Source organism: Equus asinus, chromosome 13 (genome assembly GCF_041296235.1).
Source record: "Equus asinus isolate D_3611 breed Donkey chromosome 13, EquAss-T2T_v2, whole genome shotgun sequence".
Classification (NCBI taxonomy): domain Eukaryota; kingdom Metazoa; phylum Chordata; class Mammalia; order Perissodactyla; family Equidae; genus Equus; species Equus asinus.
Window position 1 is genome coordinate 3796230 of NC_091802.1, and position 23835 is coordinate 3820064.

The 23835-nt window shown below is 46.0% G+C and overlaps 1 protein-coding gene across 10 annotated transcripts in view; it reads left to right on the plus strand.

Moving 5' to 3' along the window:
* Positions 1-23835, plus strand: part of SPECC1 (sperm antigen with calponin homology and coiled-coil domains 1) — a 281001-nt gene that overhangs the window by 72532 nt on the left and 184634 nt on the right. For all 10 annotated transcript variants that reach the window (XM_070481967.1, XM_070481960.1, XM_070481964.1 and 7 more), the window contains one exon: positions 16572-16738. In XM_070481967.1, coding sequence (XP_070338068.1) covers positions 16572-16738 — 167 coding nt within the window. The remainder of the gene's footprint in view (positions 1-16571; positions 16739-23835) is intronic.

Below are 23835 nucleotides of genomic sequence, written 5' to 3' on the forward strand. Positions count from 1 at the left end.
GGTCTTTATCCAGAGAGGGGTGGTGAAAGGTACTAAGCAGGGGAGGGACATGAGTGGGTTATGTGCTTTAGAAAGCCTGCTAGCAGCGTGGTGGCAGACAGTGGCTGTGGCCCTGACTCTAGGTAGGGAAACCAATGGTAATTCTGATCCCAATGATGACGTGAAGCACTGGAAATAAAAAGCAAAGGAAGATCCGGGAGAGATTTTTGGAATCAGAGTGACAAGACTTGTTGACGGGCTAGATATATAGGGGGTGAGGGACAGCAGCAAGATCATCATTAGGTTCCTAGATTCTGAGTGTTGGTGAATGCCTCCATTTTGAATGTGCAATTCGATGACTTTTGCTAAATGTATATACTCACAGAACCACCACTATGATCAGGATATTGCACATTTGCATCACCTCAAAAAGTTCCCTTTGTGTCCCTTTACAGAAAGTCCGGGTCTCAGCCCACCCACCCTGCCTGCTTGCCGCTAGCAAACACTGATCAGCTTTCTGACACTCTACATTATTGTTGTCTCTTCTAGAATTTCATATCAATGGAACCATATGTTATGTAGGATTTTGTGTCTGGTTTCTTTCACTCAGCTTTCTCTGCTTTTGAGATTCGTCCGTGTTGTTCTATATATTGATAGTTCATTCTTTTTTATTGACAGATAAGGATGTATTACGATTAGATGATCCGTTCACACCTGTCCATGTTGTGTGTGTGTATGTGGTGCTTCTATACAAATCCTCTGGCCATTTAAGAAGATAAGTCCTAAGCTTAGCTGATCAGAGTCATCCTGGGAGCTTATTAAAAATTTAGAAGCAGGACTCAGCCTTGATGGACTGAATCAGGATCCTAGGGAGTGAACGCCAGGCATGTGTGTTTTTCATCAGCCTTGCAGGTGACTTTGGTCAGCCAGGTCGGGGAACTGCTGCTCCAGGTGACTACCCCGGGAACAGTGGCTGTGGGGTTACAACCTGCCTGCCCTGTTTGCTTTTCACTAAGAGACTATCCAGTCTGAACTCCTGGGTGGTATTCTCCTTTCTGAGTACTGACCGGACCAACTTTACCAGCTACAGGTCACCCTGGCCATTTATTTTTTCATTAATTCACCAAACAGAATATTTCTGAGCATCTACCACATGTAAGGCCTTGATCTAGATGCTGTGCATAAACGAGAAAGTGAATCAGAGTTGGTACGTTAGTTAGTTGGAGAGATGTGATGATATCGACATACACAGTCAGACAGAAGAAGGTGATAAATGTAAGAGACACATAGATAAAATGCTTGGAATTTAGAGGTACATCAAATAATTTCCAACTTTTTGTGGGTGTGGGGAAGTGGTAGTCAGATGAGGTTACAGAAGAAGTAACATTTGATCTGGGGCTTGAAGGGCAGATCAGATTTGTGCATAAGGGAAGTGAGGGTGGGAAAGGGCAGACCAGGCAGAGGGAACATGAGGAAAACGAGAATAAAGGCATGGAGCTGGGCAAGTCCCTTGCTGCTGGGGGCATGGAAGGCCAGCTTGACTGGAGTGTGGAAAGTGTAGGGGGAAGGGAAATGAGGTTGGCCAGGTGGGCCTGGCCGATGCCGGGAGAGCCTTAGATTGCATTCGTCCAGTCCACTTGAGCTTTGACTAATGTGTCATGTGTGTAACCACCAACACAGTCAAGATTTACAACAGTTCTGTCACCCCCAGAATTCCCTCCTGCCTCTTAATAGACAGCCCCTCTGATGTGTGCTTGCCAACACACCAAGAAGTTAAGTCAGTTCTGACACTGTCTACCTGGAGTTCCCAGAGACCCCACAGGTTAAGGGCTCAGTCCTTCAAGCCTGCCCCCTCCATCCCCGCCCCCCCCGCCCGCCGCTTCAAACGCTAATCTCAAGTCCAGGTTCCAGCTGTGATTCTGACCAACTTGCTGTAAATCGGAGGTTCCCATGACCCCCTCCTCAGGTTGGATTAATTCTCTAGAGTGGCTCACAGAACTCAGAAAAGCATTTACATGCTTTCCCCCATTTATTATAAAAGATATTACAAAGGATACAGATGAGCAGCCAGGTGAAGAGGTACTTAGGGTGAGCTTCCAAGCCCTGGTAACCACTGAGCTCTCTTCTGTCCCTATAGTGTTGCCTTTTCCAGAATAAATGGAATCATCTAGTAGGTAGCTTTTGAGTTTGGCTTCTTTCACTTAGCATAATGCATTTAAAATTCATCCACCGTTTTGCGTCTATCATTAGTTCATTCTTTTTTTTACTGATGCGTAGTCTTTCATTATGTGGACACTCCACCGTTTATCCGCTCACCGCTGAAGGGCAGTCAGGCTGTTTCCAGTTTTTGCTGTTATGAACCAAGCCTGCAAATCAAGCTGTTATGAACATTCACATTACAAACGTTGGTGTGAACACGAGTTTTCGTTTCTCTTGGGTAAATACTGAGGAATAGGATTACTGGGTTGTAGAAGTGCATGTTTAATTTTGTGAGGAAGGGCTACACTGTTTTGCAAAGCAGATGTACTATTTTGCATTTCCACCAGCAAAGAATGAGAGTTCCAGTTGGTCCAGGTCCATTCCAGTAGGTATGTAGTAATATCTCCTTTTGGTTTCATTCTCATTTGCTTGATGACTAATGATGTTGAGCATCTTTTCACGTGCTTATTTGCCATCTGAGAATACCTTCTTGGGTACAGTCTTCATTTAAATCTTTGACCATTTTTTATTGAGTTGTGTGTTTTGTTATTATTGAAGTATGGAAGTTCTTTATAAATTCAAGAATCAAGTCCTTTTTCAGTTTTGCATTTTATAGATGCTTCAATTTCCAATCTGTGGCTTGTCTTTTCACTGTTTTGACAATGTCTTTTGAAGAGCAGAAGTTTTAAATTTTGACATAGTCCAACTTATCAGTTAAAATTTTTTTTTGTTTTATGGATCCTGCTTTTAGTGTTGTATCTAAGAAGCCTTTGCCTAACTCAAGGTCACAAAGACTTTCTCCTAGCAGTTTTCTAGTTTTGTTTCAGTTTACATTTAGGTCGATGACCCATCTTTACCTAATGTTTATTATGGATCAGACACTGGGCCCAGAGCTGTGGAACCACAGAAGAATGAGAAAGAGTCCTTTGCTCAAGGAGTTGGGGGGCGGGAGACAAACCAGTCAACAGAATGTTAGGCTGGTGTAAGAGGTGCTGTGGGCGCTCATCGTGGTGGGGAAGCAGGACTGTTCCCTGGAAAGGGGCAGGAAAGAGTATCACAGGACAGTAGAAGTGAGGTTGAAAGTGGGAATGGGGGTGGGAGGCCCTTTGTTCTGGGCGTGGAGTGGCTTTGGGGAGGCCTGGAAGCTAACTGGTAGAGCAGCTGCCCCTCATTTGCTGCACTGGCATCTGAGTGCAAGGCGCTGGGCACAAGTGGGCAGAGCACGCAGTGTGCCTTACCCCAGAGCAGAGACGGTAGGGGCGGCTTTAGGCCATGGTTTATGCCGTGTTCTTTGAGGAACTGGGGACCGTCTTTCGTCACTGAAAGTCAGAGGCATCTGTATCACAAAGAGCCCATCCTTAGGGGGCAGCGAGGTGCTGTTCCATAGTTGTCTCCAGCTCCCACCCTAGGGACAGGTCACAGAGCCGTTGCTGTAGTGCTGTTCCCTGTGGATTTACTCCTGAGGACCATGCAAGGGACATGTAATGACAAGGTAATCCCAGGAGGGGCCTGCAATATTATCCCTCATATCTGCAGCTATTGTATATATTTAAAACAATAATGCTAGACCCATTTTATGCTGGGGAGAGGTAGGGCATATTCCAGGCACTGAATAAATTAACCCTGCAAAGCACAGCAACTGCTTTCATGGGCCAGCTGGCACCACAGGAAAATAGCTGAAGCCTGTGAATTAGAAAGGAGTATTTCAGGAATGTGAAAAAAGAAATCAGCTGTATTCGGTGATTTACTTAATCCGGTAACAATAAGGAAATCCAGAGCAATGGCAGACTCAGCCTGTGCGAGGGGACAGACTTTGCTCGTTACTCAGAGGGGGTGTCCACCATGACTCTGGGGCAACCAGGGTGACAGTGCAGGCAGGAGTTAGGTCCCTGCACCGTCTGCATCTGTAGAAGCTCCAGGAAAGTTCTCTCTTCCCCTCTTTTCTTTCTGGTGGTCCCAGGAGTGAACGCAGACTGCTAACGGGCTCAGCTCCTATGCAGCCTCTCCCTTCTCCCTCCCCTGCTCCCCTCTCTCCACCCCCTGGGCCCTTTCTGGGATGGCTTCTGTTGTCGTGCCTTGTGCACCCAAGGCCTCACCGCTCACTCTCCTGCAGACACCTCTCCACAGCTCCTGGGGCCACAGATGGGAGCCTGGCCCTTGCACACTGCTACCTTCTCCACCCCACTGGGCCCCGAAACCGCCAGGGTTTCTTTGTAGCTGGGAACTGCCAGAGAGCCAAGTATTCAGTACATCCCCAGAGACATGGTGGATATGTGGGGAGACCTCAGAATTTCTTGAATTTGCTCAGAATTTCAGTGTTGTTTTGATGGCCCTATTCCTGCCTGCCTCCCTGGTCCCTTAGGGGATGAGAGTTCTCCCAGGAGGCTCTTTAGTTCCTCAGACAGATGGACTGCCAGGGGCCCTCCCCAGCTGGCCTCCTGACATGTCTGGGCCGCACACTCAATGTGGTTGGGATCCAGTTGAGACCCTGCTATTCTGAACTCTTCAAGCTCTCATGACTTAGGGCTGCCTTTTCAGAATAACGTCATCATTATAGAAAATTCTCTTCTACCTGATGGCTGTCCTTCGTTAGTCTGTCAGAAACCACAGGACTCTGATGGTACCATATCAGAGGAGAAGACCGCCATCTTTGAGCAAGAAGCAAGAGAGAAACCGGAGTCCAGTCTTGTTTTTTTCCCTATATATATTCTTTATTTTGCCAAGCTCAAAATTTACTTTGCTTTTTAAATTGGTTGTTCCCTGACTCCCCACCCCGACATCCATACACGCTGACAGAAACTAGTCGAGACAACTTGGGCATTTGTCAGGTGAACCCCTCCCTTGGCATCCTGAAGGCGCCTGTCTCTGACATGAGATGCAGATAAGTGATGAGGAACCAGTAGAGAGGAGTACATATCTTTCAGAGGGAAGAGAAAGTCAGAAATCGGGATAAAGTATTAAAGGGGAAAGGAGCCATTGAGGAAGTCCCGTCACGTAACTCATGGACGTTGCTGGCTGGAGAGCTCGTTACTGTGATAAAGGACTGTGATGGTGTGGAAGCGTTAACACCACCGCTCTCTGAATCAGAAGTGGGGGTGTGGGGGGATTCTTCCACCACCATTCTTGAGTTGTTAAAGCCACTTTCTCAGCAAGGGGCCTTGAGATGACCCTCTGTGGTTTCTCTTGAGTCGCATTTGCAGTATAGATAGTGTGGCACATGGAGGCTGCCTCTCCCGAGGGTGCAGAGCTGGTGCTGGCTTCTTCCTTGCTTGTGTTTTCCTTGGGCAGAAGGCCAGCGTAGTGAAGTACGTTGAGCAAAGGGGGGCAGTGGATGTGGTGAAGGGATCTACCTCTCCCCCCGTGGTCAGTGGCTCTCGTCATGGAGGGTCTCTTTTTGCACCCATGCTCAGCAGTGCTGGGGAAGAGAATTTGTGCCCTCCCTCCTGGGTCTCCGTAATGCAAGTGCACTGCAGGGTGTCGGTGGAGGGCACAGGGGTTCTGCTGGGTGGGTGGGGCAGTGTGCCCTGCAGTTCTTGCATTGTTTCTAGAGGAAATAGAACAGAATGAGTCAGAACTGGTCTGCCTGTTGGCTTGGAATCAGAGCCACTGACATCATAGAGTTTTGCCCTTGGTGCCACCTGACTTAGGGGCCTCAGTTAGGAACAAAGAAACAGAAAAGGTTAGATAAAAGACAAAGTACTTAGACTTGATACTTTAAATTATTGGGTCCCTAAGTCTGTGGTTACCATCAGCTACCACTTATAACAAAGCGTCTAACATAAATCCATTTATTATTGTTTCAGTTAAGACATCTGAAATGTTAAACCATAAAAATGTAAAGTATTATTTACTATTACTGTGAAACTAGGATGTATACCAAAAATTTAAAAGGACATCCTTCAGGAATAAATTCAGGAAATGAGGTGAAGCAGTAGATGATTTTAGAGATTTGGTGTTGAATAATTCTAGGAACTGTTTCTCAAGTTATAAGTTAATGAGATTAATTTTTATTGTACTCATGTTTATACATAACATGTGTATTATTTTCAAGGTAATAAGGCTGGAAGGCTCTATGATATCAATGGGGTTCTCATCCTGAAAGCAATTTTGGGGTTGGATTTTTTTCCCGATTGTTTGGAGACATTTATAAGTCCTACAGGAAAAGGATTGTCATTGTTTTATAGTTCTGTGTTATATTTGCCCATTAGTTCAGCATCTACTTAGTGAACGATGCCCGTTTGCAGGGCCCTGTGCTGGGGCCTGTGTGCTTGCCTGATGAGGGAGGGGCAGGCAGATACCTGCAGGCATTTCTTCAGTGGAAGGCAGAATCTAAATATTTACTAGCTAAAATTTCTTGAGCACCTGCTATGTGCCAGGCCCGGTGTAAATACTGGGTACATCATGGTGAACAGACTTTCGAAAGCTCATCTGGGGTTGTCACTCCGTGCTCAAATCCCTTCATTTTAACTTATTTTTAAGCTAACATTTATGAACACCGACTGCATGCCCAGCATGGAGCTTCCATGGTGGTGAGGGAGGCAGATAGTCAATGATGGATAATCAATGACAGATAGTCTTAGTTTGGTAATAAAGGTTCTGAAGAAATGAACGGGGCTGTGGGGTGGGCTGGGAGAGCTGCTCTACACAGTGGAAGGAGAAGACCTCTCGGAAGAAGTGCTCTTGAGCAGAGACCAGCTGAGGGGAAAGGAGCCCACTGTGTGAAGAGCGGGGGCAAATTCCAGGCAGAGGGAGCAGCGAGTGCAAAGCCCTTGGTTGGGAACCGGCGTGTTCAGGGAGCTAGAAGCAGCTCCAGTGACAAAGCACAGTGAGCGGGGGAGCTCCTGCCGTGAGGTGGGTGGGGCTAGACTCAAAGAGACTGTCCCAGCCTGCAGTATCCAGGTGGGAGATGGGAGTGGCTCGGATGGGAGCAGGCTGCAGATCAGGACAGAGAAGTACCGGAGGAGGGAAGAGAGCCACAGAATTTTCTGGAGCCTAAGAGGTGGGAGCATCAGAAAGGGGATAGAGCACTCACAGAGGGAGGGCCCGGAGGAAGGTCTTGGAGTGAATGCCCCAAGATGAGAACCATGAGCTCGCTGGCCACGTGGGGAAGAATCAGGTTTGACTACACAGCAGCGTAAGTGGCGAGTGTGGCTTGGCTGAGCTCAGCTGGGCAGTCCTTTATTTTGGAGCAAGGAGGAGCAGTGGGCCCAGGCTGGGGTGCACGGCCTGAAATGGTGCTGCCTGGTCCTCATCAGGGAAGTTAGCAAACTCCTTGGTCTCAGTTGACATTGACTGTAAAGTGTGGGTGACAACAGCCACCTCGTGGGCAGTCGGGAGCACTAGAGAAAGTAACCTCTGGAAATCGCTGGATGTCCTGCTGGCACGTAGTTGGTGTTCACAAATGTTAGCTTAACAATAAGTTAAAATGAAGGGGTTTGAGCACAGAGTGACAATCCCAGATGAGCCTTCGGGAGTCGTCAGGAATTGGGGAGAGCTTCCGCCCAGGTCTGCGTGGGCCCTTTTGGGAGGGCTCTCCAGGAAACGGCCGGAGTCTGATCCCCCAGTCTGGGCCCTGTGGGTTTGAGACATGGGGGCCCCAGGGAGGAGTCCTTGGTGCTTCTGCGGTTTCGAGTCTGGGAGAGCGCAAGAAAGGTGGTGCTGATAATAGAAATGGGGAAGTCGGGGGAGGCGGTGCTCCTGCAGGGTCTGTGCCGTGCGCTGTGCTAGGGCTGGCGGCGGTGGGCATATGCCGGGAGGCCGCCCCCTGCGAAAGGCTCAAAGGCCAGCTGCGAGCAGGGAAGTCAGCAGACAAGTCTCAGAGTCCTGTGGGCCCCTCGACTCGGGGAAGTGTCTAGGGGGAGACACTTGAGCTCACTTCAGAGGTGGCATTGAACTTAGCCAGGCCAAGAGGGCAGGGCGGCTGTCCCGAGCCTCCTCTGTTTGCTTCTCCACGTCTCCTCTCATCTCTCTCCACCGGCTCCTGGACACTGTCAGTGGGCTCCCTGCCTCCCCAGTGAGCCAGTGAGCAGCAGATTGGAGGGAGGGGGAGAATGAGTTTGAGGCATTTCTTGCCCCAGCTCCCTCCCAACTGACTCTCCGTGGGTTGGTTGCATTTCACTACTGAAGGCCACGGCTTCTTGTCTCTCAGTCCAGCTCTCTCTGGGATCCAGCTGCTTCCTCCCCTGACTCCTGCAGGCTGAGGGGTGATAACGGTCCTGGCCTGAGGGTTCTGCACCTTCCCTTGTTGCTCCTCCAAACTCTGCCCACACCCTTGTAAAGGGTTCCTTTCTGAGCTGCCCTGTTGCCCAGCTGATGTCCCAGGCAGAGGCAGGGTGTGTGCAAGGGCCCAGACCTGGGGCTGAATAAATAATATGCCTCAAGATACTTCCGCCTCAGTAGATATGCAAGTCTCCAGCTCCCTCCTACACTACAGTTTTTGTTTTGTTTTTCTTATCACATTTTTAAAAATTGTGGTAAAATATACATACTATGAAGTTTGTCGTCTTAACTGTTTTTGAGTGTTCAGTTCAGTGACATTGAGTACATTCACTTTGTTGTGCAACCGTCACCACCATGCGTTCACAGAACTGTTTTCATCTTACAAACCTTAAACTCTCCCCATGAACAATAACTCCCATCCCCTCTCTCCCCGGCCCCTGGCACCCACCATTCTACTTTCTGTCTCTCTGAACTTGACTACTTTAGGTACGTCATGTAAGTGGAATCATACAGGATTTGTCTTTTTCTGACTAGTTTATTTCACTTAGTATAATGTCCTCAAGGTTGTAGCATGTATCAAATTTCCTTCCTTTTTAAGGCTTAATAATATTCCGCTGGATATATATACCACATCCATGCATTCCATGTGTTTTGTTTATCTATTCATCTATCAATGGATGCTTGGGTTACTTCTACCTTTTGGCTATTGTAAATAATGCTGCTATGAGCATGGGTATACAAGTATCTCTTTGAGACCCTGTTTTCAATTATTTGGGCATATATCTAGAAGAAGACTTGCTGGATCATATGATAATTCTAGTTTTGATTTTGGTTTTTTTGCTGAGGAAGATTTACCCTAAGCTAATATCTGTTGCTACTCTTCCTCTTTTTGTATGTGAGCTGCTGCCCACAGCATGGCCACTGACAGACAAGTGGGGTAGGTCTATGCCCAGGAACTGAACCTGGGCTGCTGACGCAGAGCATGCTGAACTTAACCAGTAGGCCGCTAGGACTGGGCCTCTATTTTTGATTTTTTGAGAAATGGCCATGTCGTTTTCCATAGCAGCTACACCATTTTACATTCCCTGTAACAGTACACAAGGGTCCCAGTTTCTCCACATCCTCACCAACATTTGTTATTTCCTGTCTTTTTTAAATAGTAACCATCCTAATGGGTATGATGTGGTATCTCATTGTGGTTTTGATTTGCATTTCCCTAATGATTAGTGATGTTGAACATCTTTTCATGTACTTACTGGCCATTTATATATCCTCTTTGGAGAAATGTCTGTTCAAGTCCTTTGTTTTTAAATCAGGGTTGCTTTTGTTGTTGAATTGTGGGAGTTCTTTCAATATTCTGGACATTAACCCTATCTTAGCGTGCTCGAGCTGCCACAACAAAATATCGCAGACTGAGTGGCTTAAACAAGAGAAACTTATTTCTCACTGTTCTGGAGGCTGGGGTCCCAGGTCGGGGTGCTGGGCTGATTTGCTTCCCTGTGAGGGCTCTGGCCTGGCCTGCAGAGGGCTGCCTTCCTCCCGTGTCTCACGTGGGCTTTCTTTGGTGCGTGCACATGGGTGAGGTTTCCCTCTTTTCCTCTTCTAGTAAGACCACCAATCCTATTGAATTGGGACCCCACCCTTGTGACCTCATTTCATCTTCATTTACCTCCTAAAAGCCCTGTCTCCAAATGCAGTCGCACTGGGGACCGGGGCTTCAGCAGAGGAATTTGGGAGGGGACACAATTCGGTCCATAGAAAACTGCGTATCAGATAAATGATTTGCAAATATTTTCTCCCATTTCATGAGTTGCCTTTTCACTTTGTTCGTTGTGACTTTCGATGTGCAAAAGTTTTTAATTTTGATGTCCAAATTATCTATTTTTTCTTTTGTTGCCTGTGCTTTTGGTGTCATATCTAAGAATTCATTGCCAAATCCAATGCCAGGAAGCTTTTCCCTGTGTTTTCTTCTAAGAGTTTAACAGTTTTAGCTCTTAATTTAGGTCTTTGATCCATTTTGAGTTAAATTTTGTTGATGGTGTAAGGTAAGGATCCAACTTCAATCTTTTGAATGTGGATGTCCAGTTTTCCCAGCACCATTTGTTGAAAAGACTGTCCTTCCCCATTGAATAGTCTTGGCACTGCACTGTAGTTTTTATTCTTAGTTACTCTTCAATAGATCTTTTAAAACTATTTCTGTAGAAAGAGCTCTTGAAGTATTTTATTTCTGTCTCCTCTTCTCCTGCCTTGGCTCATTCACTTTTAGTTCTTTGATGTGAGGCCACATTATAGGTAAGGAGATAACTGCTGATTAGTGGCCATCCAGCTCTTTGGGATGCTGGCTTCTTACTTCAGCTTTGGTGACAGAAGGATGGCCCCAGGCAGTGATTCTGAGCCTGTGGTTGCAATATAGCTCCCAGGTTACAGCCTCTCTCTAGGGTCCGCGTTTCATATTTAGTTTCTTAACTCCTCTTCTGTTTCTTATTCCAGATTACACTCTCTTATCGATCTCTGCCTTGTGGCAGTGTTTCATAGTTTCTGCAAGTTCTTATTCCATTTTCAAAGTATGTTTTCAGGATTGAGATGGTGTGGTTAGTGATGTACGAATGTTCTTTTCCATTTAGATTTTCTTTGTCGCTTCTGCTGATGGGATAAATGAATTTTAGTTTGCTGTTTTTCTTCTCATGCTGTGTGGAGATCTGTTCTTTTCTTTATTTACTGGGAAGGAATCTAAGACTAATGGGATGATTTTTCATCTCAAGACCACAGGAAATAATAAGCTTTGAAGAGTTTCCTGTGGCCTCTAGCTGAAGTCTGGGATTCCCTCGGCTGCTCCCAAACTAGATTTTCAGCGTTAACATTTCAGCAGTAGATGGGAAACAGACCAGGTGCCGGTCCAAGAACTAGTGTCTAACGACTCTCGTTCTTGCTCTGGAGCTGAGTTTCTCAACCTCAACTACTGACATTTTAGGCCAGATGCTCCTTTGTTGTAGGGGCTGCCCTTTGAATTGTAGAATGTCTAGCAGCAATCTCTGGCTCCACCCAGTAGCACCCCCAAAGTTGTGACAATCGAAAATGGCTCCACACATTGCCAAATATCTCCCAGGGGCAGAGTGATCCACCCACCCACACCCACCCCAGTTTATAGCCACTCCTGTTGAGGAGGTCAAGAGCAAACTCAGCCATGTTCTAAAGAGCTCTAGCTAGCTGTTTGCAACATGTTAGTCACTTACATTCTGTTTCCTGCCGAGTCCCCTGGTGATTGAGCTATGTGAACATTCTTATTTTGTTAGTTCTCAGACTTGAATGCTTTAGCTTCCCGCTTCCTGGGGCTTATTGTAACTTGTAGTTGAGACCTCAATGCCCTCTCCCACTCCCAGAGACTCATTATTTTGTGATAGTCCAGAATGGTTTCCTAGTCACCTGTTTTCTTACCTTGAAAGGATAATAAATCTGAGTCCTGAGATAACCCCTCCGTCGAAGATTCTGAAGGCAGCGATTAAGTAGCAGAGGAACACGTTTTGAGGGAGCAGGAGACATAGGCATGGGTTCTGACTCCCTGATGCCCAACACCTGTCTTCCTCAAATGGTTCTTCCCTTCTTCCCTCCCTCCCTTCCTCCCTTCTTCCTCTTCTACTTTGTGCCATGCAATTTATGAGTTACCGTGTAAACACACGTCTTACACTATCCTGGAGATGGAAAAAGCTTGGTAAGAAAATGTTTGAAAGATTTGAAGAAAACACCCTTGAGAAGACCCTCTCCCTACGCCCCTGGCAGTGGGTTCCTGGATTTAACTGTAATTCCTTGATCAGTTTGATCCTTTGAGATGGTTTAGGAGGATTTTCAGAAATCAGGAAATTAATGAGAAAGCTTTTTTTTTTTTCATTCCTTGTACTTGGCCGGAGCCCATCTATTAGTCTTCTGTTACTAATCTACGTCCATGAGGAAAGTATTATTTACTAGCATTCACACCTGTGTTTAACTTTGAGCAGCTAGGATGTATTAAGGCTGGGATCGATTCTAATGACGGTAGGGTGCCTGCTGTCTGTGTTTATTTTCCTCTCTGCAGTCATGTACCGTATAACGACGTTTCCATCAGTGACATGCTGTGTATACGATGGTGGTCCCATGGATTAGTACCACACAGCCCAGGTGTGTGGTAGGCTATACTATCTAGGTTTGTGTAAGTGCACTCTGTGATGTTCGCACAACGAGGAAATCACCTAGCGACACGTTTCTCAGAATGTATCCTGTTGTTAAGCAACCCTTGACTTTATTTTCTCTCTTCACGTTTCCAAATGAAAACAGGCCACTCCGTGTACAAGAAGAGCGCTTTCCTTAAATCTGGTGTGTCTGTGTAGTTCCTGCCACTGAACCTTGGTTTACTCGGTCCATCACTGTGTCTCATTGAGTTAATAAAACAGAGCAGCCCTCCACTGAACACAATTAACAGTGTTTGTTGGGAAAGCAGCTAATATGTGTTGAGTGCCTTCTGAGTGCCCAGCCCTCAACATGCATGTTCTTCTTCCATCTTCCCCGTTTTGTGAAATAGGCACTAGTAACTCCATTTTATTCGGTGAAGATGTTGAGAATCACAGTGTATTCAAAAAGCGTGCCTGAGCTCATACAGTAAACAGTGGAGCTGCGTTTGGACCAGGAGCATTGGATCCGAAAGCCTTCCTGCTTCCCCATGGGAGCAAAGCTTATTCAGAAAGGCCTTATCCGTCCCTGGTGTTTAAGAGCCAGTTAAAACTGTATTTGAATCCCAGCTCCATCATAAACTCTGTGATTTGGGCAAATTGCTTAACCTCCCTGAGCCAAAGTTTCCCCATTTGTAAAATGGCGGTGACACTTACCTCATCAGGTTACAGTAAGGGTTTAGAGACACCCACGGAGAGTACTCAGCAGTGCCTTGCCAGGCTCCGAGTGGAATAGTCGCTCTCATGTCACTGCAGTATTCACGTAATTAACTGGTTCCCTGTCAGACAGCCAGGCCAGGGGTGAGGGCTGAGAGGAGGGTTGTGGAGGAAGCAGATTGGGTGAAACTCTGCCAAAAGCCAGGAGTGGGCCTAGGGGGCACCTGCTCTCCTTCTGGCAGGAGGCCTTCCTGGAAGTGGGCAGAGAGCAGGGCCAAAGCCCACCAAGTACAGTGGGTGGACAGCTCTGAGGACAAACCTTTCGAGGTCTGTTCCAGAAGAGTGTAGGCTGGGTGGGAGCAGAGCGAGGGGAAAGAGGCAGCCTCTGGAAGATTTGGAGAACACTACGAAGACACTGGTCCAGGCTGGGGCGTGAGGGCCCATGTTCAATAATGTCCTAAACCATGGGGACTGGGGAGCAGGGCACAAAGCCAGTGTTCGCTGTGGCGGAGTGCTTGCCTCACGCGCTGGCTCTCATCCTCTCATCCGTCCTGGAAAGCTGCGTTGATCCCGCGGAGCCCATTTCTGTTCTGGGCATCCCATCCCGGGCACTTTCCCTACCTACAGGGTTCTCTTCCTGGTTCAGATGAGTGGGGCATCAATTATTTCATTTCCACATACACTGAATTCTGAAAGAAGGTAGAATTTGAAGGGAAGAATCTGGCTGGTGGATGGGTAGAAAATAAAAGGCTAACTCTGGGAAAAATAACGAGAAAAAAGAGTGAAGGGAGCCAAGAAAAGGTAGCATGGCAAACAAGAGGGCTCCAGATGAGAAAAGTTCTCTAGATATGTTCATTTGGGAATAATTTGATTGGGTTCAGAAGGTTCTAGGAGAATAAAGAAAAGTGATGGCACAAATGAAGTAACCCTGAGAATTTTGCCTCAGAGCAAGTAACTCATCAGTCTTTGGAAAATGGTTGAACACTTTTCGGGTGCACTGTCCAGAAGGTTGTCCGATTTGTTGCCAGAGATGGAGAGAGGAGTTAAGATCTTGAGTTTTGACTCAGGTGGCTTTTTTTTTTTTTTCTCCAAGGAGTTTGACTCCAGAAACATTAGGGAAAAGACGGCAAGAAAAATTTCCACCCTCTTCCTGCTGGCTTTTCATCTTCATATTCTTATCTTTTTTTTTTTTTTTTTTTGGAGTAAACAACAGGCATTTAATTTCAGGGGTAACCTGGGAAGATTCTGGAAAATGTAGATGCATTGCAGAATCACCGAATGTTTTCATAAAGTAAGCCCTGGAATAGTCGTTTCTAAGTACTTGTCGCCATCACATAAAGGGGTGCCTTGATTAGACAGATATTTTATTCGGTTGTCTCCATGAGTCAGACTGATGTGTTACTGCTTGATTCTGTAGTAATTGGTAAAATTCATCAGTAATTCCCTCCAAGAATCACTCAGGCTATGTTGGTTCATTTTATGCTGGGAGTCCTAATAAAATTAGTTACTGTGTAGTTCTTAACCTAGGAATTCTATCATTGTTGCTGTGGAAACCAGCTTATTAAAAATTGTGGGTCAAGAGAGAAAAATAATTGGTGCTAAATGTCAGTAAAATACGTGAAGGGTAAGGTTTTTTTTTAATACAGAATAAAAAAAATAATCATGATACCTGGAAGCAAGCTGAGACTAGTAAGTTTCTGAACTAATCATATAACTGAAATCATGGATAACTTTTCTGAAAAACACTATAGAAGACAAATTTCAGAGTCTTTAAATATCTATTTTCACCTGTTGCCACACTCACGTAGCTGCCAGCGCAGTAGTGCTGCGAGTGAGCTCCTGGTAGGCTCTCAGACACACAGCTAACAACTTTCAGCAGGAGCAGAAACTGTTTGGCCTGGCTGAGAGGCACTGTCTCTTGAAATGGTCTCTTCCAGCAGGGAAAAGGAGACCAGAACAGGAGAAGGTCACAGCCTCCTCTATGAGCAAGGCTGAGGAGGTGACCTGTTGTTTTTCTCCTAGGTGGCTAATGGGGTGGACCAGGATGTGGGTGAGGGGAGAGGAGGCCCAGGGCTGCTTAGCACCAGCTGCGACCCCTCAGGGGGGCAGTCAGTTTCAGACCCCTAGGTCCTTGAGTGTGGCCACTGGAATTAACTCTCACCTATTAGTGTTTTTTTAAAGTGCATTTTTGGTTTTTTATTTTTCAATTTTTCTATTTCATTTATTTATTAGTTAAATTAATTATTTCTTATTGTGACAACATTGATTTATAACATAAATTTCAGATGTACATCAGTTTATTTCGATTTCTTATATTATTAGTATATTAGTATATTATTAGTATATTATATCCTGTTTACCACCCAAAGACTAATTTCAATCCATCACTATACACATGTGCCTAATCACCCCTTTATGCCTTCCCCCCTCCCCCATTCCCCTCTGGTTTGTTTTTTGAAAGGATGGAGCATTACCTGTGAATTTGGTATACCATCTCACTCCCTTGGTCATTAGAGTCCATGGGGACAGGCAGCGTCAGGGTTGGAGCTGGGTGAGAACCTGTCCCATTGCGCTGCTGATGGAAGAAGCAGGCTCAGGTTAAGATATGGTGCTGCACCTTGCTCAGGAATGATCAAAAAACTCAGGCTGCCTTTCATATCTTTGTATGCGGATTTTCCCCTTAGGTCTTTAACTGCATCCTGCTACTTTGCACAATTTTTCTCTCATAAAATATTTTAATTAGGGGGAGTAAGTCTACCCTATAATGTCAGGTCTGACCAATTAAAATGTGCCCTATTAATTTTTAAATGATATCCATTTTTGTCCAAAAGAAGAAAAAAATCTGTGCTTCTGTGACGTCTAATTTTCAAGTAATTCATTTCCATCTATTTAAAAATTAGGTAGATTGCGCCATTGTCAACCCTTAAGCTACAAGGCTTATGGACATAGTAGGTCTTGACTCAAGCTGACTATTTTGTGTGGGGATATACAGAAATAGTGTATGGGTGTATTATACTGTGTTAGGCGTCCCTGACCAAGAAGAAGCCATCATTCTGCTGAAAGATTCTGCCTTCTGTAGAACATCAGTAATATTGCACACATGTTTTTAATAGTTTGGTAAAAGCTGTTGCAAAGTTGTAAAATTAGCCTAGTGCACAGGTACCATCTTAGGGAGAGAATGCTCGATGTGCAGCCCAATCATAAGTGCCTGTTCTCTTCGAGAACGATGGTGAACATGGAATATGGGGGTGAAGCTCCAGGATGTCTCTCACCAGGTTCAGTTGTGGACACACGTTTTTCTTTTCTGCTCTTCTACAGAAAGACCCAGTAGCACAAAGATGAGGAGTGCAGCCAAGCCCTGGAGTCCAGTCATCAAAGCTGGGAGCCATGGGACGGAGCGTGCACGGCCCCTCCCCACAGCCTCTTCCGGCATGAAGAGTTCTAAATCTTCAACTTCGTTGGCTTTTGAGTCCCGACTCAGCAAGGTACCGACTGAAACCCACAGGGCAGGGCTGCTCGCTCCCCAGTAGCCCTGGGTTGGGAGACTGAAGAGGGCGTTAAGCAAGGCGGGAAAGGAGGCTCTGAGCAGGGTCCCGGGAGAACCAGCATATCTTGACCTAAAGGAACAGAGCATAGAGCGGGTAGCTGGGTGCCCTGGGGTTGAGAAAGGAAATCTGCAGAACATTTATCAGACAGACTAAGATCCCCTACCCTGGATTACGTGGACTTTCCAGCCAGAGTTTTGCCCCCAGCACCCCACAGATGGGGGTCAAGATCACCAACGAGGGGCTGGCCCCGTGGCCGAGTGGTTAAGTTCGCGCGCTCCACTGCAGGCGGCCCAGTGTTTCGTTGGTTCGAATCCTGGGCGCGGACATGGCACTGCTCATCAAACCACGCTGAGGCAGCATCCCACATGCCACAACTAGAAGGACCCACAACGAAGAATGTACAACTATGTACCTGGGGGCTTTGGGGAAAAAAAAGGAAAAAAAAAGATCACCAACGATCTCCACAATCCCAATAATCCAGTTGTCAGTTCTCCATCCTCATCTTGCTTGGTGGTCGCAGCATTAACACAGTTGATTGTGCCCCATCTAGGAGTGCGTCTTCTCTCGGTTTTCCCTCCCTCCCGGGCAGCACCTGAGAGTCTCTGTTGTTGGCTCCTCCTCATCACCTGGGTCTCTAACGTCAGGTGGGACTGAGGCACAGTCCTTGGGCTTCATCTCTTGTCTAGCTACTATGTCACACCCAACGCCTCTTTTACTACCCTGAGATGAGATTCAGAGATAGCATAACCTACCTACACACATACGTTTGAGAAGTCAATATAATATCCTAACTATAAAAGGAAAGTAGTTCATAATCAAATAATCCCTATTTCCATCTGCATATGCCTGAGCATGACTGTGCTGAAGGACCTAAGGTGCTCCTCACAGCACCGTGGATGTGACAGCTGTGATGCAGACGGATTCAGGGTTGTCGTGTCCATGACTCAGATACCATGAAGGATAGTGAGGGAGTGACTTGATTGTTTTGAAATGGTGAACACTCTTGGTAAGCCTCTGAACCTAAGGGCAGTCTTGACTTGTGCTTAGAAAGTTCAGTGTATCTTAAAGTTGTGCAAGAAGTACATTGTTTTTATATGTAAAACAAAGGGATGCTCTAGCCTCAGATAATGATAAAAAGGTGCACCACCTTTGTGAATGTCTGTGCAATATGTGAAAATTGTGAGGGGTGTGGGACAGTTCTTTTTTTGTGTGTGAGGAAGATTGGCCCTGAGCTAACATCTGTGCCCATCCTCCTCTTTTTGCTTGAGGAATACTGTCACTGAGCTAACACCTGTGCCAATCTTCCTCGGTTTTATGTGGGACGCCCCCACAGTGTGGCCTGGTGAGTGGTATTAGGTCTGTGCCCAGGATCTAAACCTGCAAACCCCGGGCCGCTGAAGCAGAGCCCGCGAACTTAACCACTACGCCACCAGGCTGGCCCCTGCGGGACAGTGCTTTGTGCAACATTGTCGCATTTATTGTAGGGCATCTGGATTCCCCATCCTCTCACCCATTAAATATAAGTAGCACCTCCAGTCATGGTGACAACTAAAAATGCCCCCACAAATTTCCAGCACACTCCCTGAGGGACAGCACTGTCCCTATTGAGAACAGTTGTTCTAGGTGATAGTGTCCATTCTCATGAATTTTAATACAAGATATGAATGACATACAAATTTCTGTCTCTAGCCAGGACCCCTCCAGTTGCCTTTGTGACATCACCTCTTGGATGTCTAAAAGGCACCTTGAGTATAATATCCAAAATGAATCTTGATCCCTTCCTCTCCATCTCTCCTGCCCCCTAAACCTGCTTCTAGTGACTCTCCCCATTTGAGTAGGTAGCATCTCTATCCTTTCAGTCGCTCAGGCCAGAGCCCGTGGACCCTCCTTTTCTCACATCCCACAGTGCATCAGCAAAATGCCATTGCTTCTACCTTAAAAATAGATGTCAACTCAACCACCTCCCACTGCCTCCTTTGGGACCACTTGGGTCATGCCATCACCTTCCTTATATGGGCTTCCCAAATGATTGCCCTTCTTTTGTCTTTGCACCCTATATTTCATTTTCAGCAGAAGCCAGGATGGTCCTTTTAACACATAAATCACATCATTTCTCTGCTTAAAACCCTCTAGGGGCTCTCTCCATTCACTCAGAGTGAAAAGTGAAGTCCTTGAAATGGCCAGTGATGCCCTGGAGATGGGCCCCATGCCCCCTTGGATGTCATCGCCTTCCCCTCTGCCCTGGCTCCCTGAGCTCTGGTCACACTGTGTTCTTTGGCTGAGTGGTGCTGTCACTCAGGCGAGCAGCGTGTCTCTCTGCAGCAGCGTGTTTGCTGCTCTCCTGCCTGAAACATTCCTCCCCCCATCCCCGCGTGTCTGCCCCTTCTCCTCCTTTAAGTCTGTCTCAAATGTCACCTTATCAGAGATCGTTCCTGATGGCTCTAGGTAAAGTGCCCGGTGACCTCCTTGCCCTGCCTTATTTTCCCTCTTGGCTCTTAGGACCATGGCACACACCTGCTTGGTTAGTGTCTGACTCCCCGCAGCTGGAATGTAGGCCCCGTGAGGGCAGGGGCTGTCTGCTTTCTCGGTTGTTGCACAGCTCTGTGCCTCATGCTTAGAAGAGCACTTGCCGCTTGGCTGGCACTCAGTATTTATTGAATGCCCAAGGACACCAGTTCTTCTGGGAGTGGTAGTGTGATGGAATGTTGGTACTGGAGAGCACAGTCTTGGAGTGGGTCAGACTAGGCTGGGTTGAGATCCAGGCTCTGCTGTGAAACCTCAGGCAAGCTATGTAACTGTCCTGAACTCTGAGATGAAGGCAATATCTTACCTGCCATGAGGAGTAAGTGTGGATAAAGTATCCTACACATAATTTTGTTTATTATCCTATTATCCTGGACTTGACCATTATTTCTGTGATTTTTATTTTTATAATCTTTGACCTATGGTACATTTGGGAGACATCTTTAATTTACATTTTAAATTAATACATACATTTCTCCAATCACAGATTATTAGCGCTTATAGAATATATTGAAATATTTTTAAAAGCAGTGTTAATAAAAAAAGGTCTAAAGCTTAGGAGTGTTTCCTAAGGACAATGAAATGTTGGCCGCTCTTGCTGATGATAGGTGTGTGTTCTGGAAACTTGTTCCACAGGGGAAAAGCAGATATTCGTGTTAGCGACTTTGCTGTCATTTCTCTTTCTTGGGATCTCCAGGCCTAATTCCATAGAAGAGAATGATGGGGTTTGAGGGAAGGTTAGCAGAAAGAGCTGTGCCATGCCCACACCTTTCTGGCTTTTGTCATGTGTCTCTGCTTTGACCATCTATCCTTTCCTCCTATGGTTGTGGGAGGAGGAGGAAGACTAAAAATCCAGAGAACAGAAGAGAAAGAGGAAATGGTGGTGGACAGAAAGGCAAGTAAATTTGTTGCCCTCAGTATTTTACTATGAAAATTGCAAGCATCCAGAGAAGTTGAATTATACAGTGAGCACCCGCATTCCGCCGCTAAGATGCTACAGTTAACATCTTACTATATTTGCTTTATAGTAAATGGATACATATGGGGTGGATAGATATGTTTTGACTGGTCAAAAATAGGAAAACTGAAGCATGTCCACCAACATAGAATGAAATACCCTACTTCAAATACTGGTCCAAGCTTGCAGGAGCAGTGATGGAACCCGGTGAGGGACCAGGAGCCCAGATGGGACAGGGGATGCTCCTGTAAGTCTTCCTTGTGCTCTTTGAGCCCAGCCCAGGAAAGGACAGTACCTGGAGCGCTCCAATGAAGACAGGCCGCTTCATTCTGGCCGTTTATAAGGCCCAGGTCTGTTAGTCAGGACTCTCTTGGTTGCCAATGACAAAGCATTGGCATGAGATCGCTTCAGCAGAAAAGAAATATGCCAAACAGATCGTAACGTTCCCACGCACTAGGCAGGATGGAGGTGCAAGACTGGGGCCCAGAGAGGCCGGGACCAGGGAGTGGAACGCTCATCTCCGCTTGCCTCTGCCCCTCTGCTTCTCTGTCGCCTGCTGACGTCTAGCCTCCTTCATCTTGTGTTATGAAGCATGGCTGCCCGCATGCCCAAGCCTCCCGCATCCTGTGAAAGACCTGGCTGCTTCTTTGCTTACCTCTGATTTGTTTTGGGGGTTTTTTTTCTCTGCTTTTTCTCCCCAAAGCCCCCCAGTACATAGTTGTATATTTTAGTTTTGGGTCCTTCTAGTTGTGCCGTGTGGCATGCCACCTCAGCATGGCCTGATGAGCAGTGCCATGTTCGTGCCCAGGATCCGAAGCGGCGAAACCCTGGGCGGCCAAAGCAGAGGGTGTGAACTGAACTACTTGGCCGCAGGGCCAGCCCTGTCTGATTTGTTTAAAAAAAACAAAAGTACAAAAAATTGGGAAAAGTCTCTGCTTGGCTAGGTGTGAGTTGTGCATTGTCCCTGCCCAGTCTCCTGTAGCTGGGGGAGGGGGAGGTGTGGTCAGGGCCCTCTACCCCCAGAAAACAGAGTCTTATCGTTTAGTCGTGTTCCATATGAGTCTTGGAGACCCAGTCAGTCTTGGATTATCATTCTTAGCGAGTGCTCCACACCTGCGCTGCCCAGTGCCATAGCCACGAGCCACGCATGTGGCAATTGAGCCCTTGAAGTGTGGCTTGTCAAAACTGAGATGTGCTATTAGTGTAAAATACACACCAGACTTTGAAGAGTTAGTACCAAAAAATGTAAAATGCCTCATTAATGTGTTTTACATCAATTGATAGTATTTTGAATTTATTGGATTAAGAAAATATATTCTTAAAATTAACTTTACTTATTTTACATATTTAATGTGGCTACTAAACAATATAAAACTACATATGTGGCTCGTATTATATTTCCATTGACAGGGCTGCTCTAAACCATTGCTTCTCGAAGTGTGGTCCCCAGACCAGCAGCACCAGCATCTCCTGGGAACTTGTTAGAAATGGAGATTCTCAGACCCCGCCCCAGACCTAGGGAATCAGACTTGGTGACGGTGGTGGGCAGATTGGGGGTTGGGGTGTGGGCAGCAGCTGGCACTTTAATGAACCCTCCAAAGATTCTGATGCAACTCAAGTTTGAGAACCACTGCTCCAACCATAACATGTTTTATCCCTTTAAAGACGAGGTTCTCTTGTGTGTATTGATTTTAGAGCTTTGGGTACCCCCCCATCTTTGTGGAATTGAGGGGAATTTCTTAGTTACATTAATCTGTGAGCTATTTAAACTTGTTCCCTTTGTAAGCTTTCACGTGCAGGTGCTCAGCAGCTTAAATATCAGTGAAACCGTTAGTGAAAATACTTATTAAACGTATCAAAGCAACACTGAAGCGCATACCTTCATTGTAATCTGTAACAAACCAGAAATCTCAGGTAGTGCTGAAGTGGCATTTGATGCCTGGGAAACAAAGCCGAAAATGCAGCCGTGAACAGAGAAAGAACAAGAATTAGTAACTGAGACTAGTAGTTTTCCATATCTGATTTTGCATCCAAAAAATAGTGATAGAGGGAGAATAACTTCAGCTGCTTGCTTCAGAGAACAGGGGGGATCAGTTTTTAGCCTTTATGTCCTGCCTCCTGGGAAAGCTTCTAAGCAATAAATCTTTCTCAAATGGAATTCCATGTGGAAAGTGCTGGGAAATGAAGTGCTCCCTGTACAGGCTTTGCTGCCGCCCGAACTCCCCATGCTGCGTGGTAAGGAAATGGCATGCTTCTGGCCTGGAGCGCGTCTTACTCATCCTGTTGCCTGGAAAGGGCAGCATCAGATCTATTTATAGTACAGAGCGGGACCACGAAGGAGGAAGTCTTCCCGCTGCTTGCCAACTGTCATCCTCTGTTGTCTGTGGCTGTTATCTCACCAAGAACCAAGCTCTTTTGGAAAGTGGGAATGGGGGCACCCCGGGGGTGGGTGGAGGCTGTGGTGGGGTTGCAGGAGGCAGTTTCACTTCTGGCCCAGGTAGGGGTCCTCTCATTTGTTGGATTCCCCATTCTGGTTTGCATACCGAGCCTTTGCTCTCTGAGCCTTTTGCTGTAGTTTGGTTATTCCACGGTTCTTTGCATCAGACTTACTGACTTTAGTAATGTCAGAGAATCAGAGAGAGGAAAGCAGCACGGAGTACATATCATTTGCATTACTGTGTTAGGAATTCCCTTAACTGCAACAATTTCTCTTTTCCTTTGAGGTGTTGTCTGGGGAATTTTCAAAGTCTAAAATCAGAACTGATTTTCCTCTGGGGACCCAGGGAGACACCTGGACATGCTTTTAGGAGGAGCAAATAATGGTTTTTTCTATTGAGAAAAAGTTGCTGACATTGTGAACTCTTCTCATGTAGTACTAAAACACGTGTTACACTGGTGACCTGGTGGGTAATTGAGAGGCTGAGACCTTGGGTGTAGGACCCTTTGTTACTCTGAGGCAGGAGTCCCTGTGAGAAGGGCAGTCAGGTGACTTCTGCATCAACGCATGTGTCATATTCAGTCCTGTTGTTAAACTAGGAGTCAATGCTGTTGGCCAGAAAATTTGGTTCTGTTCACATCTAGTAACTGGAAGTACACACAAATCATCCTTTCAGTATTTGCTATTTGTTTTTAAAATTAATAATTTGTTTAAAGATCCTGACTAGGATTGCTTGGCTAATATTAAGACTTTCCCCGTCTTCCGTTTTTTAGAAAGTAGGCTATGAGGAGTTATTGTTTAAAAAGTAGATTTCAGTTTGGGACGATGGAAAAGTTTTGGAGATGGATGGTGGTGATGGTTGCACAATATTGTGAATGTATTTAATGCTACTGAACTCTTCACTTAAAATGGTAAATTGTTACCATTTTATGTTTTGTATATTTTATGACAATAAAAAAATTTCTAAAATAACAATGAGGAAAAATGAAGAAAAAAATGTCGACTAGCATTTGCAGGGGTGGAACCAGAGTTTTGCCCAAATTATAACTCCTCCTATTTTCTTTTTTGTTGTTGTTGAGATATAGCTTATAAACAATGAAGTAAGTCAAAGTATGC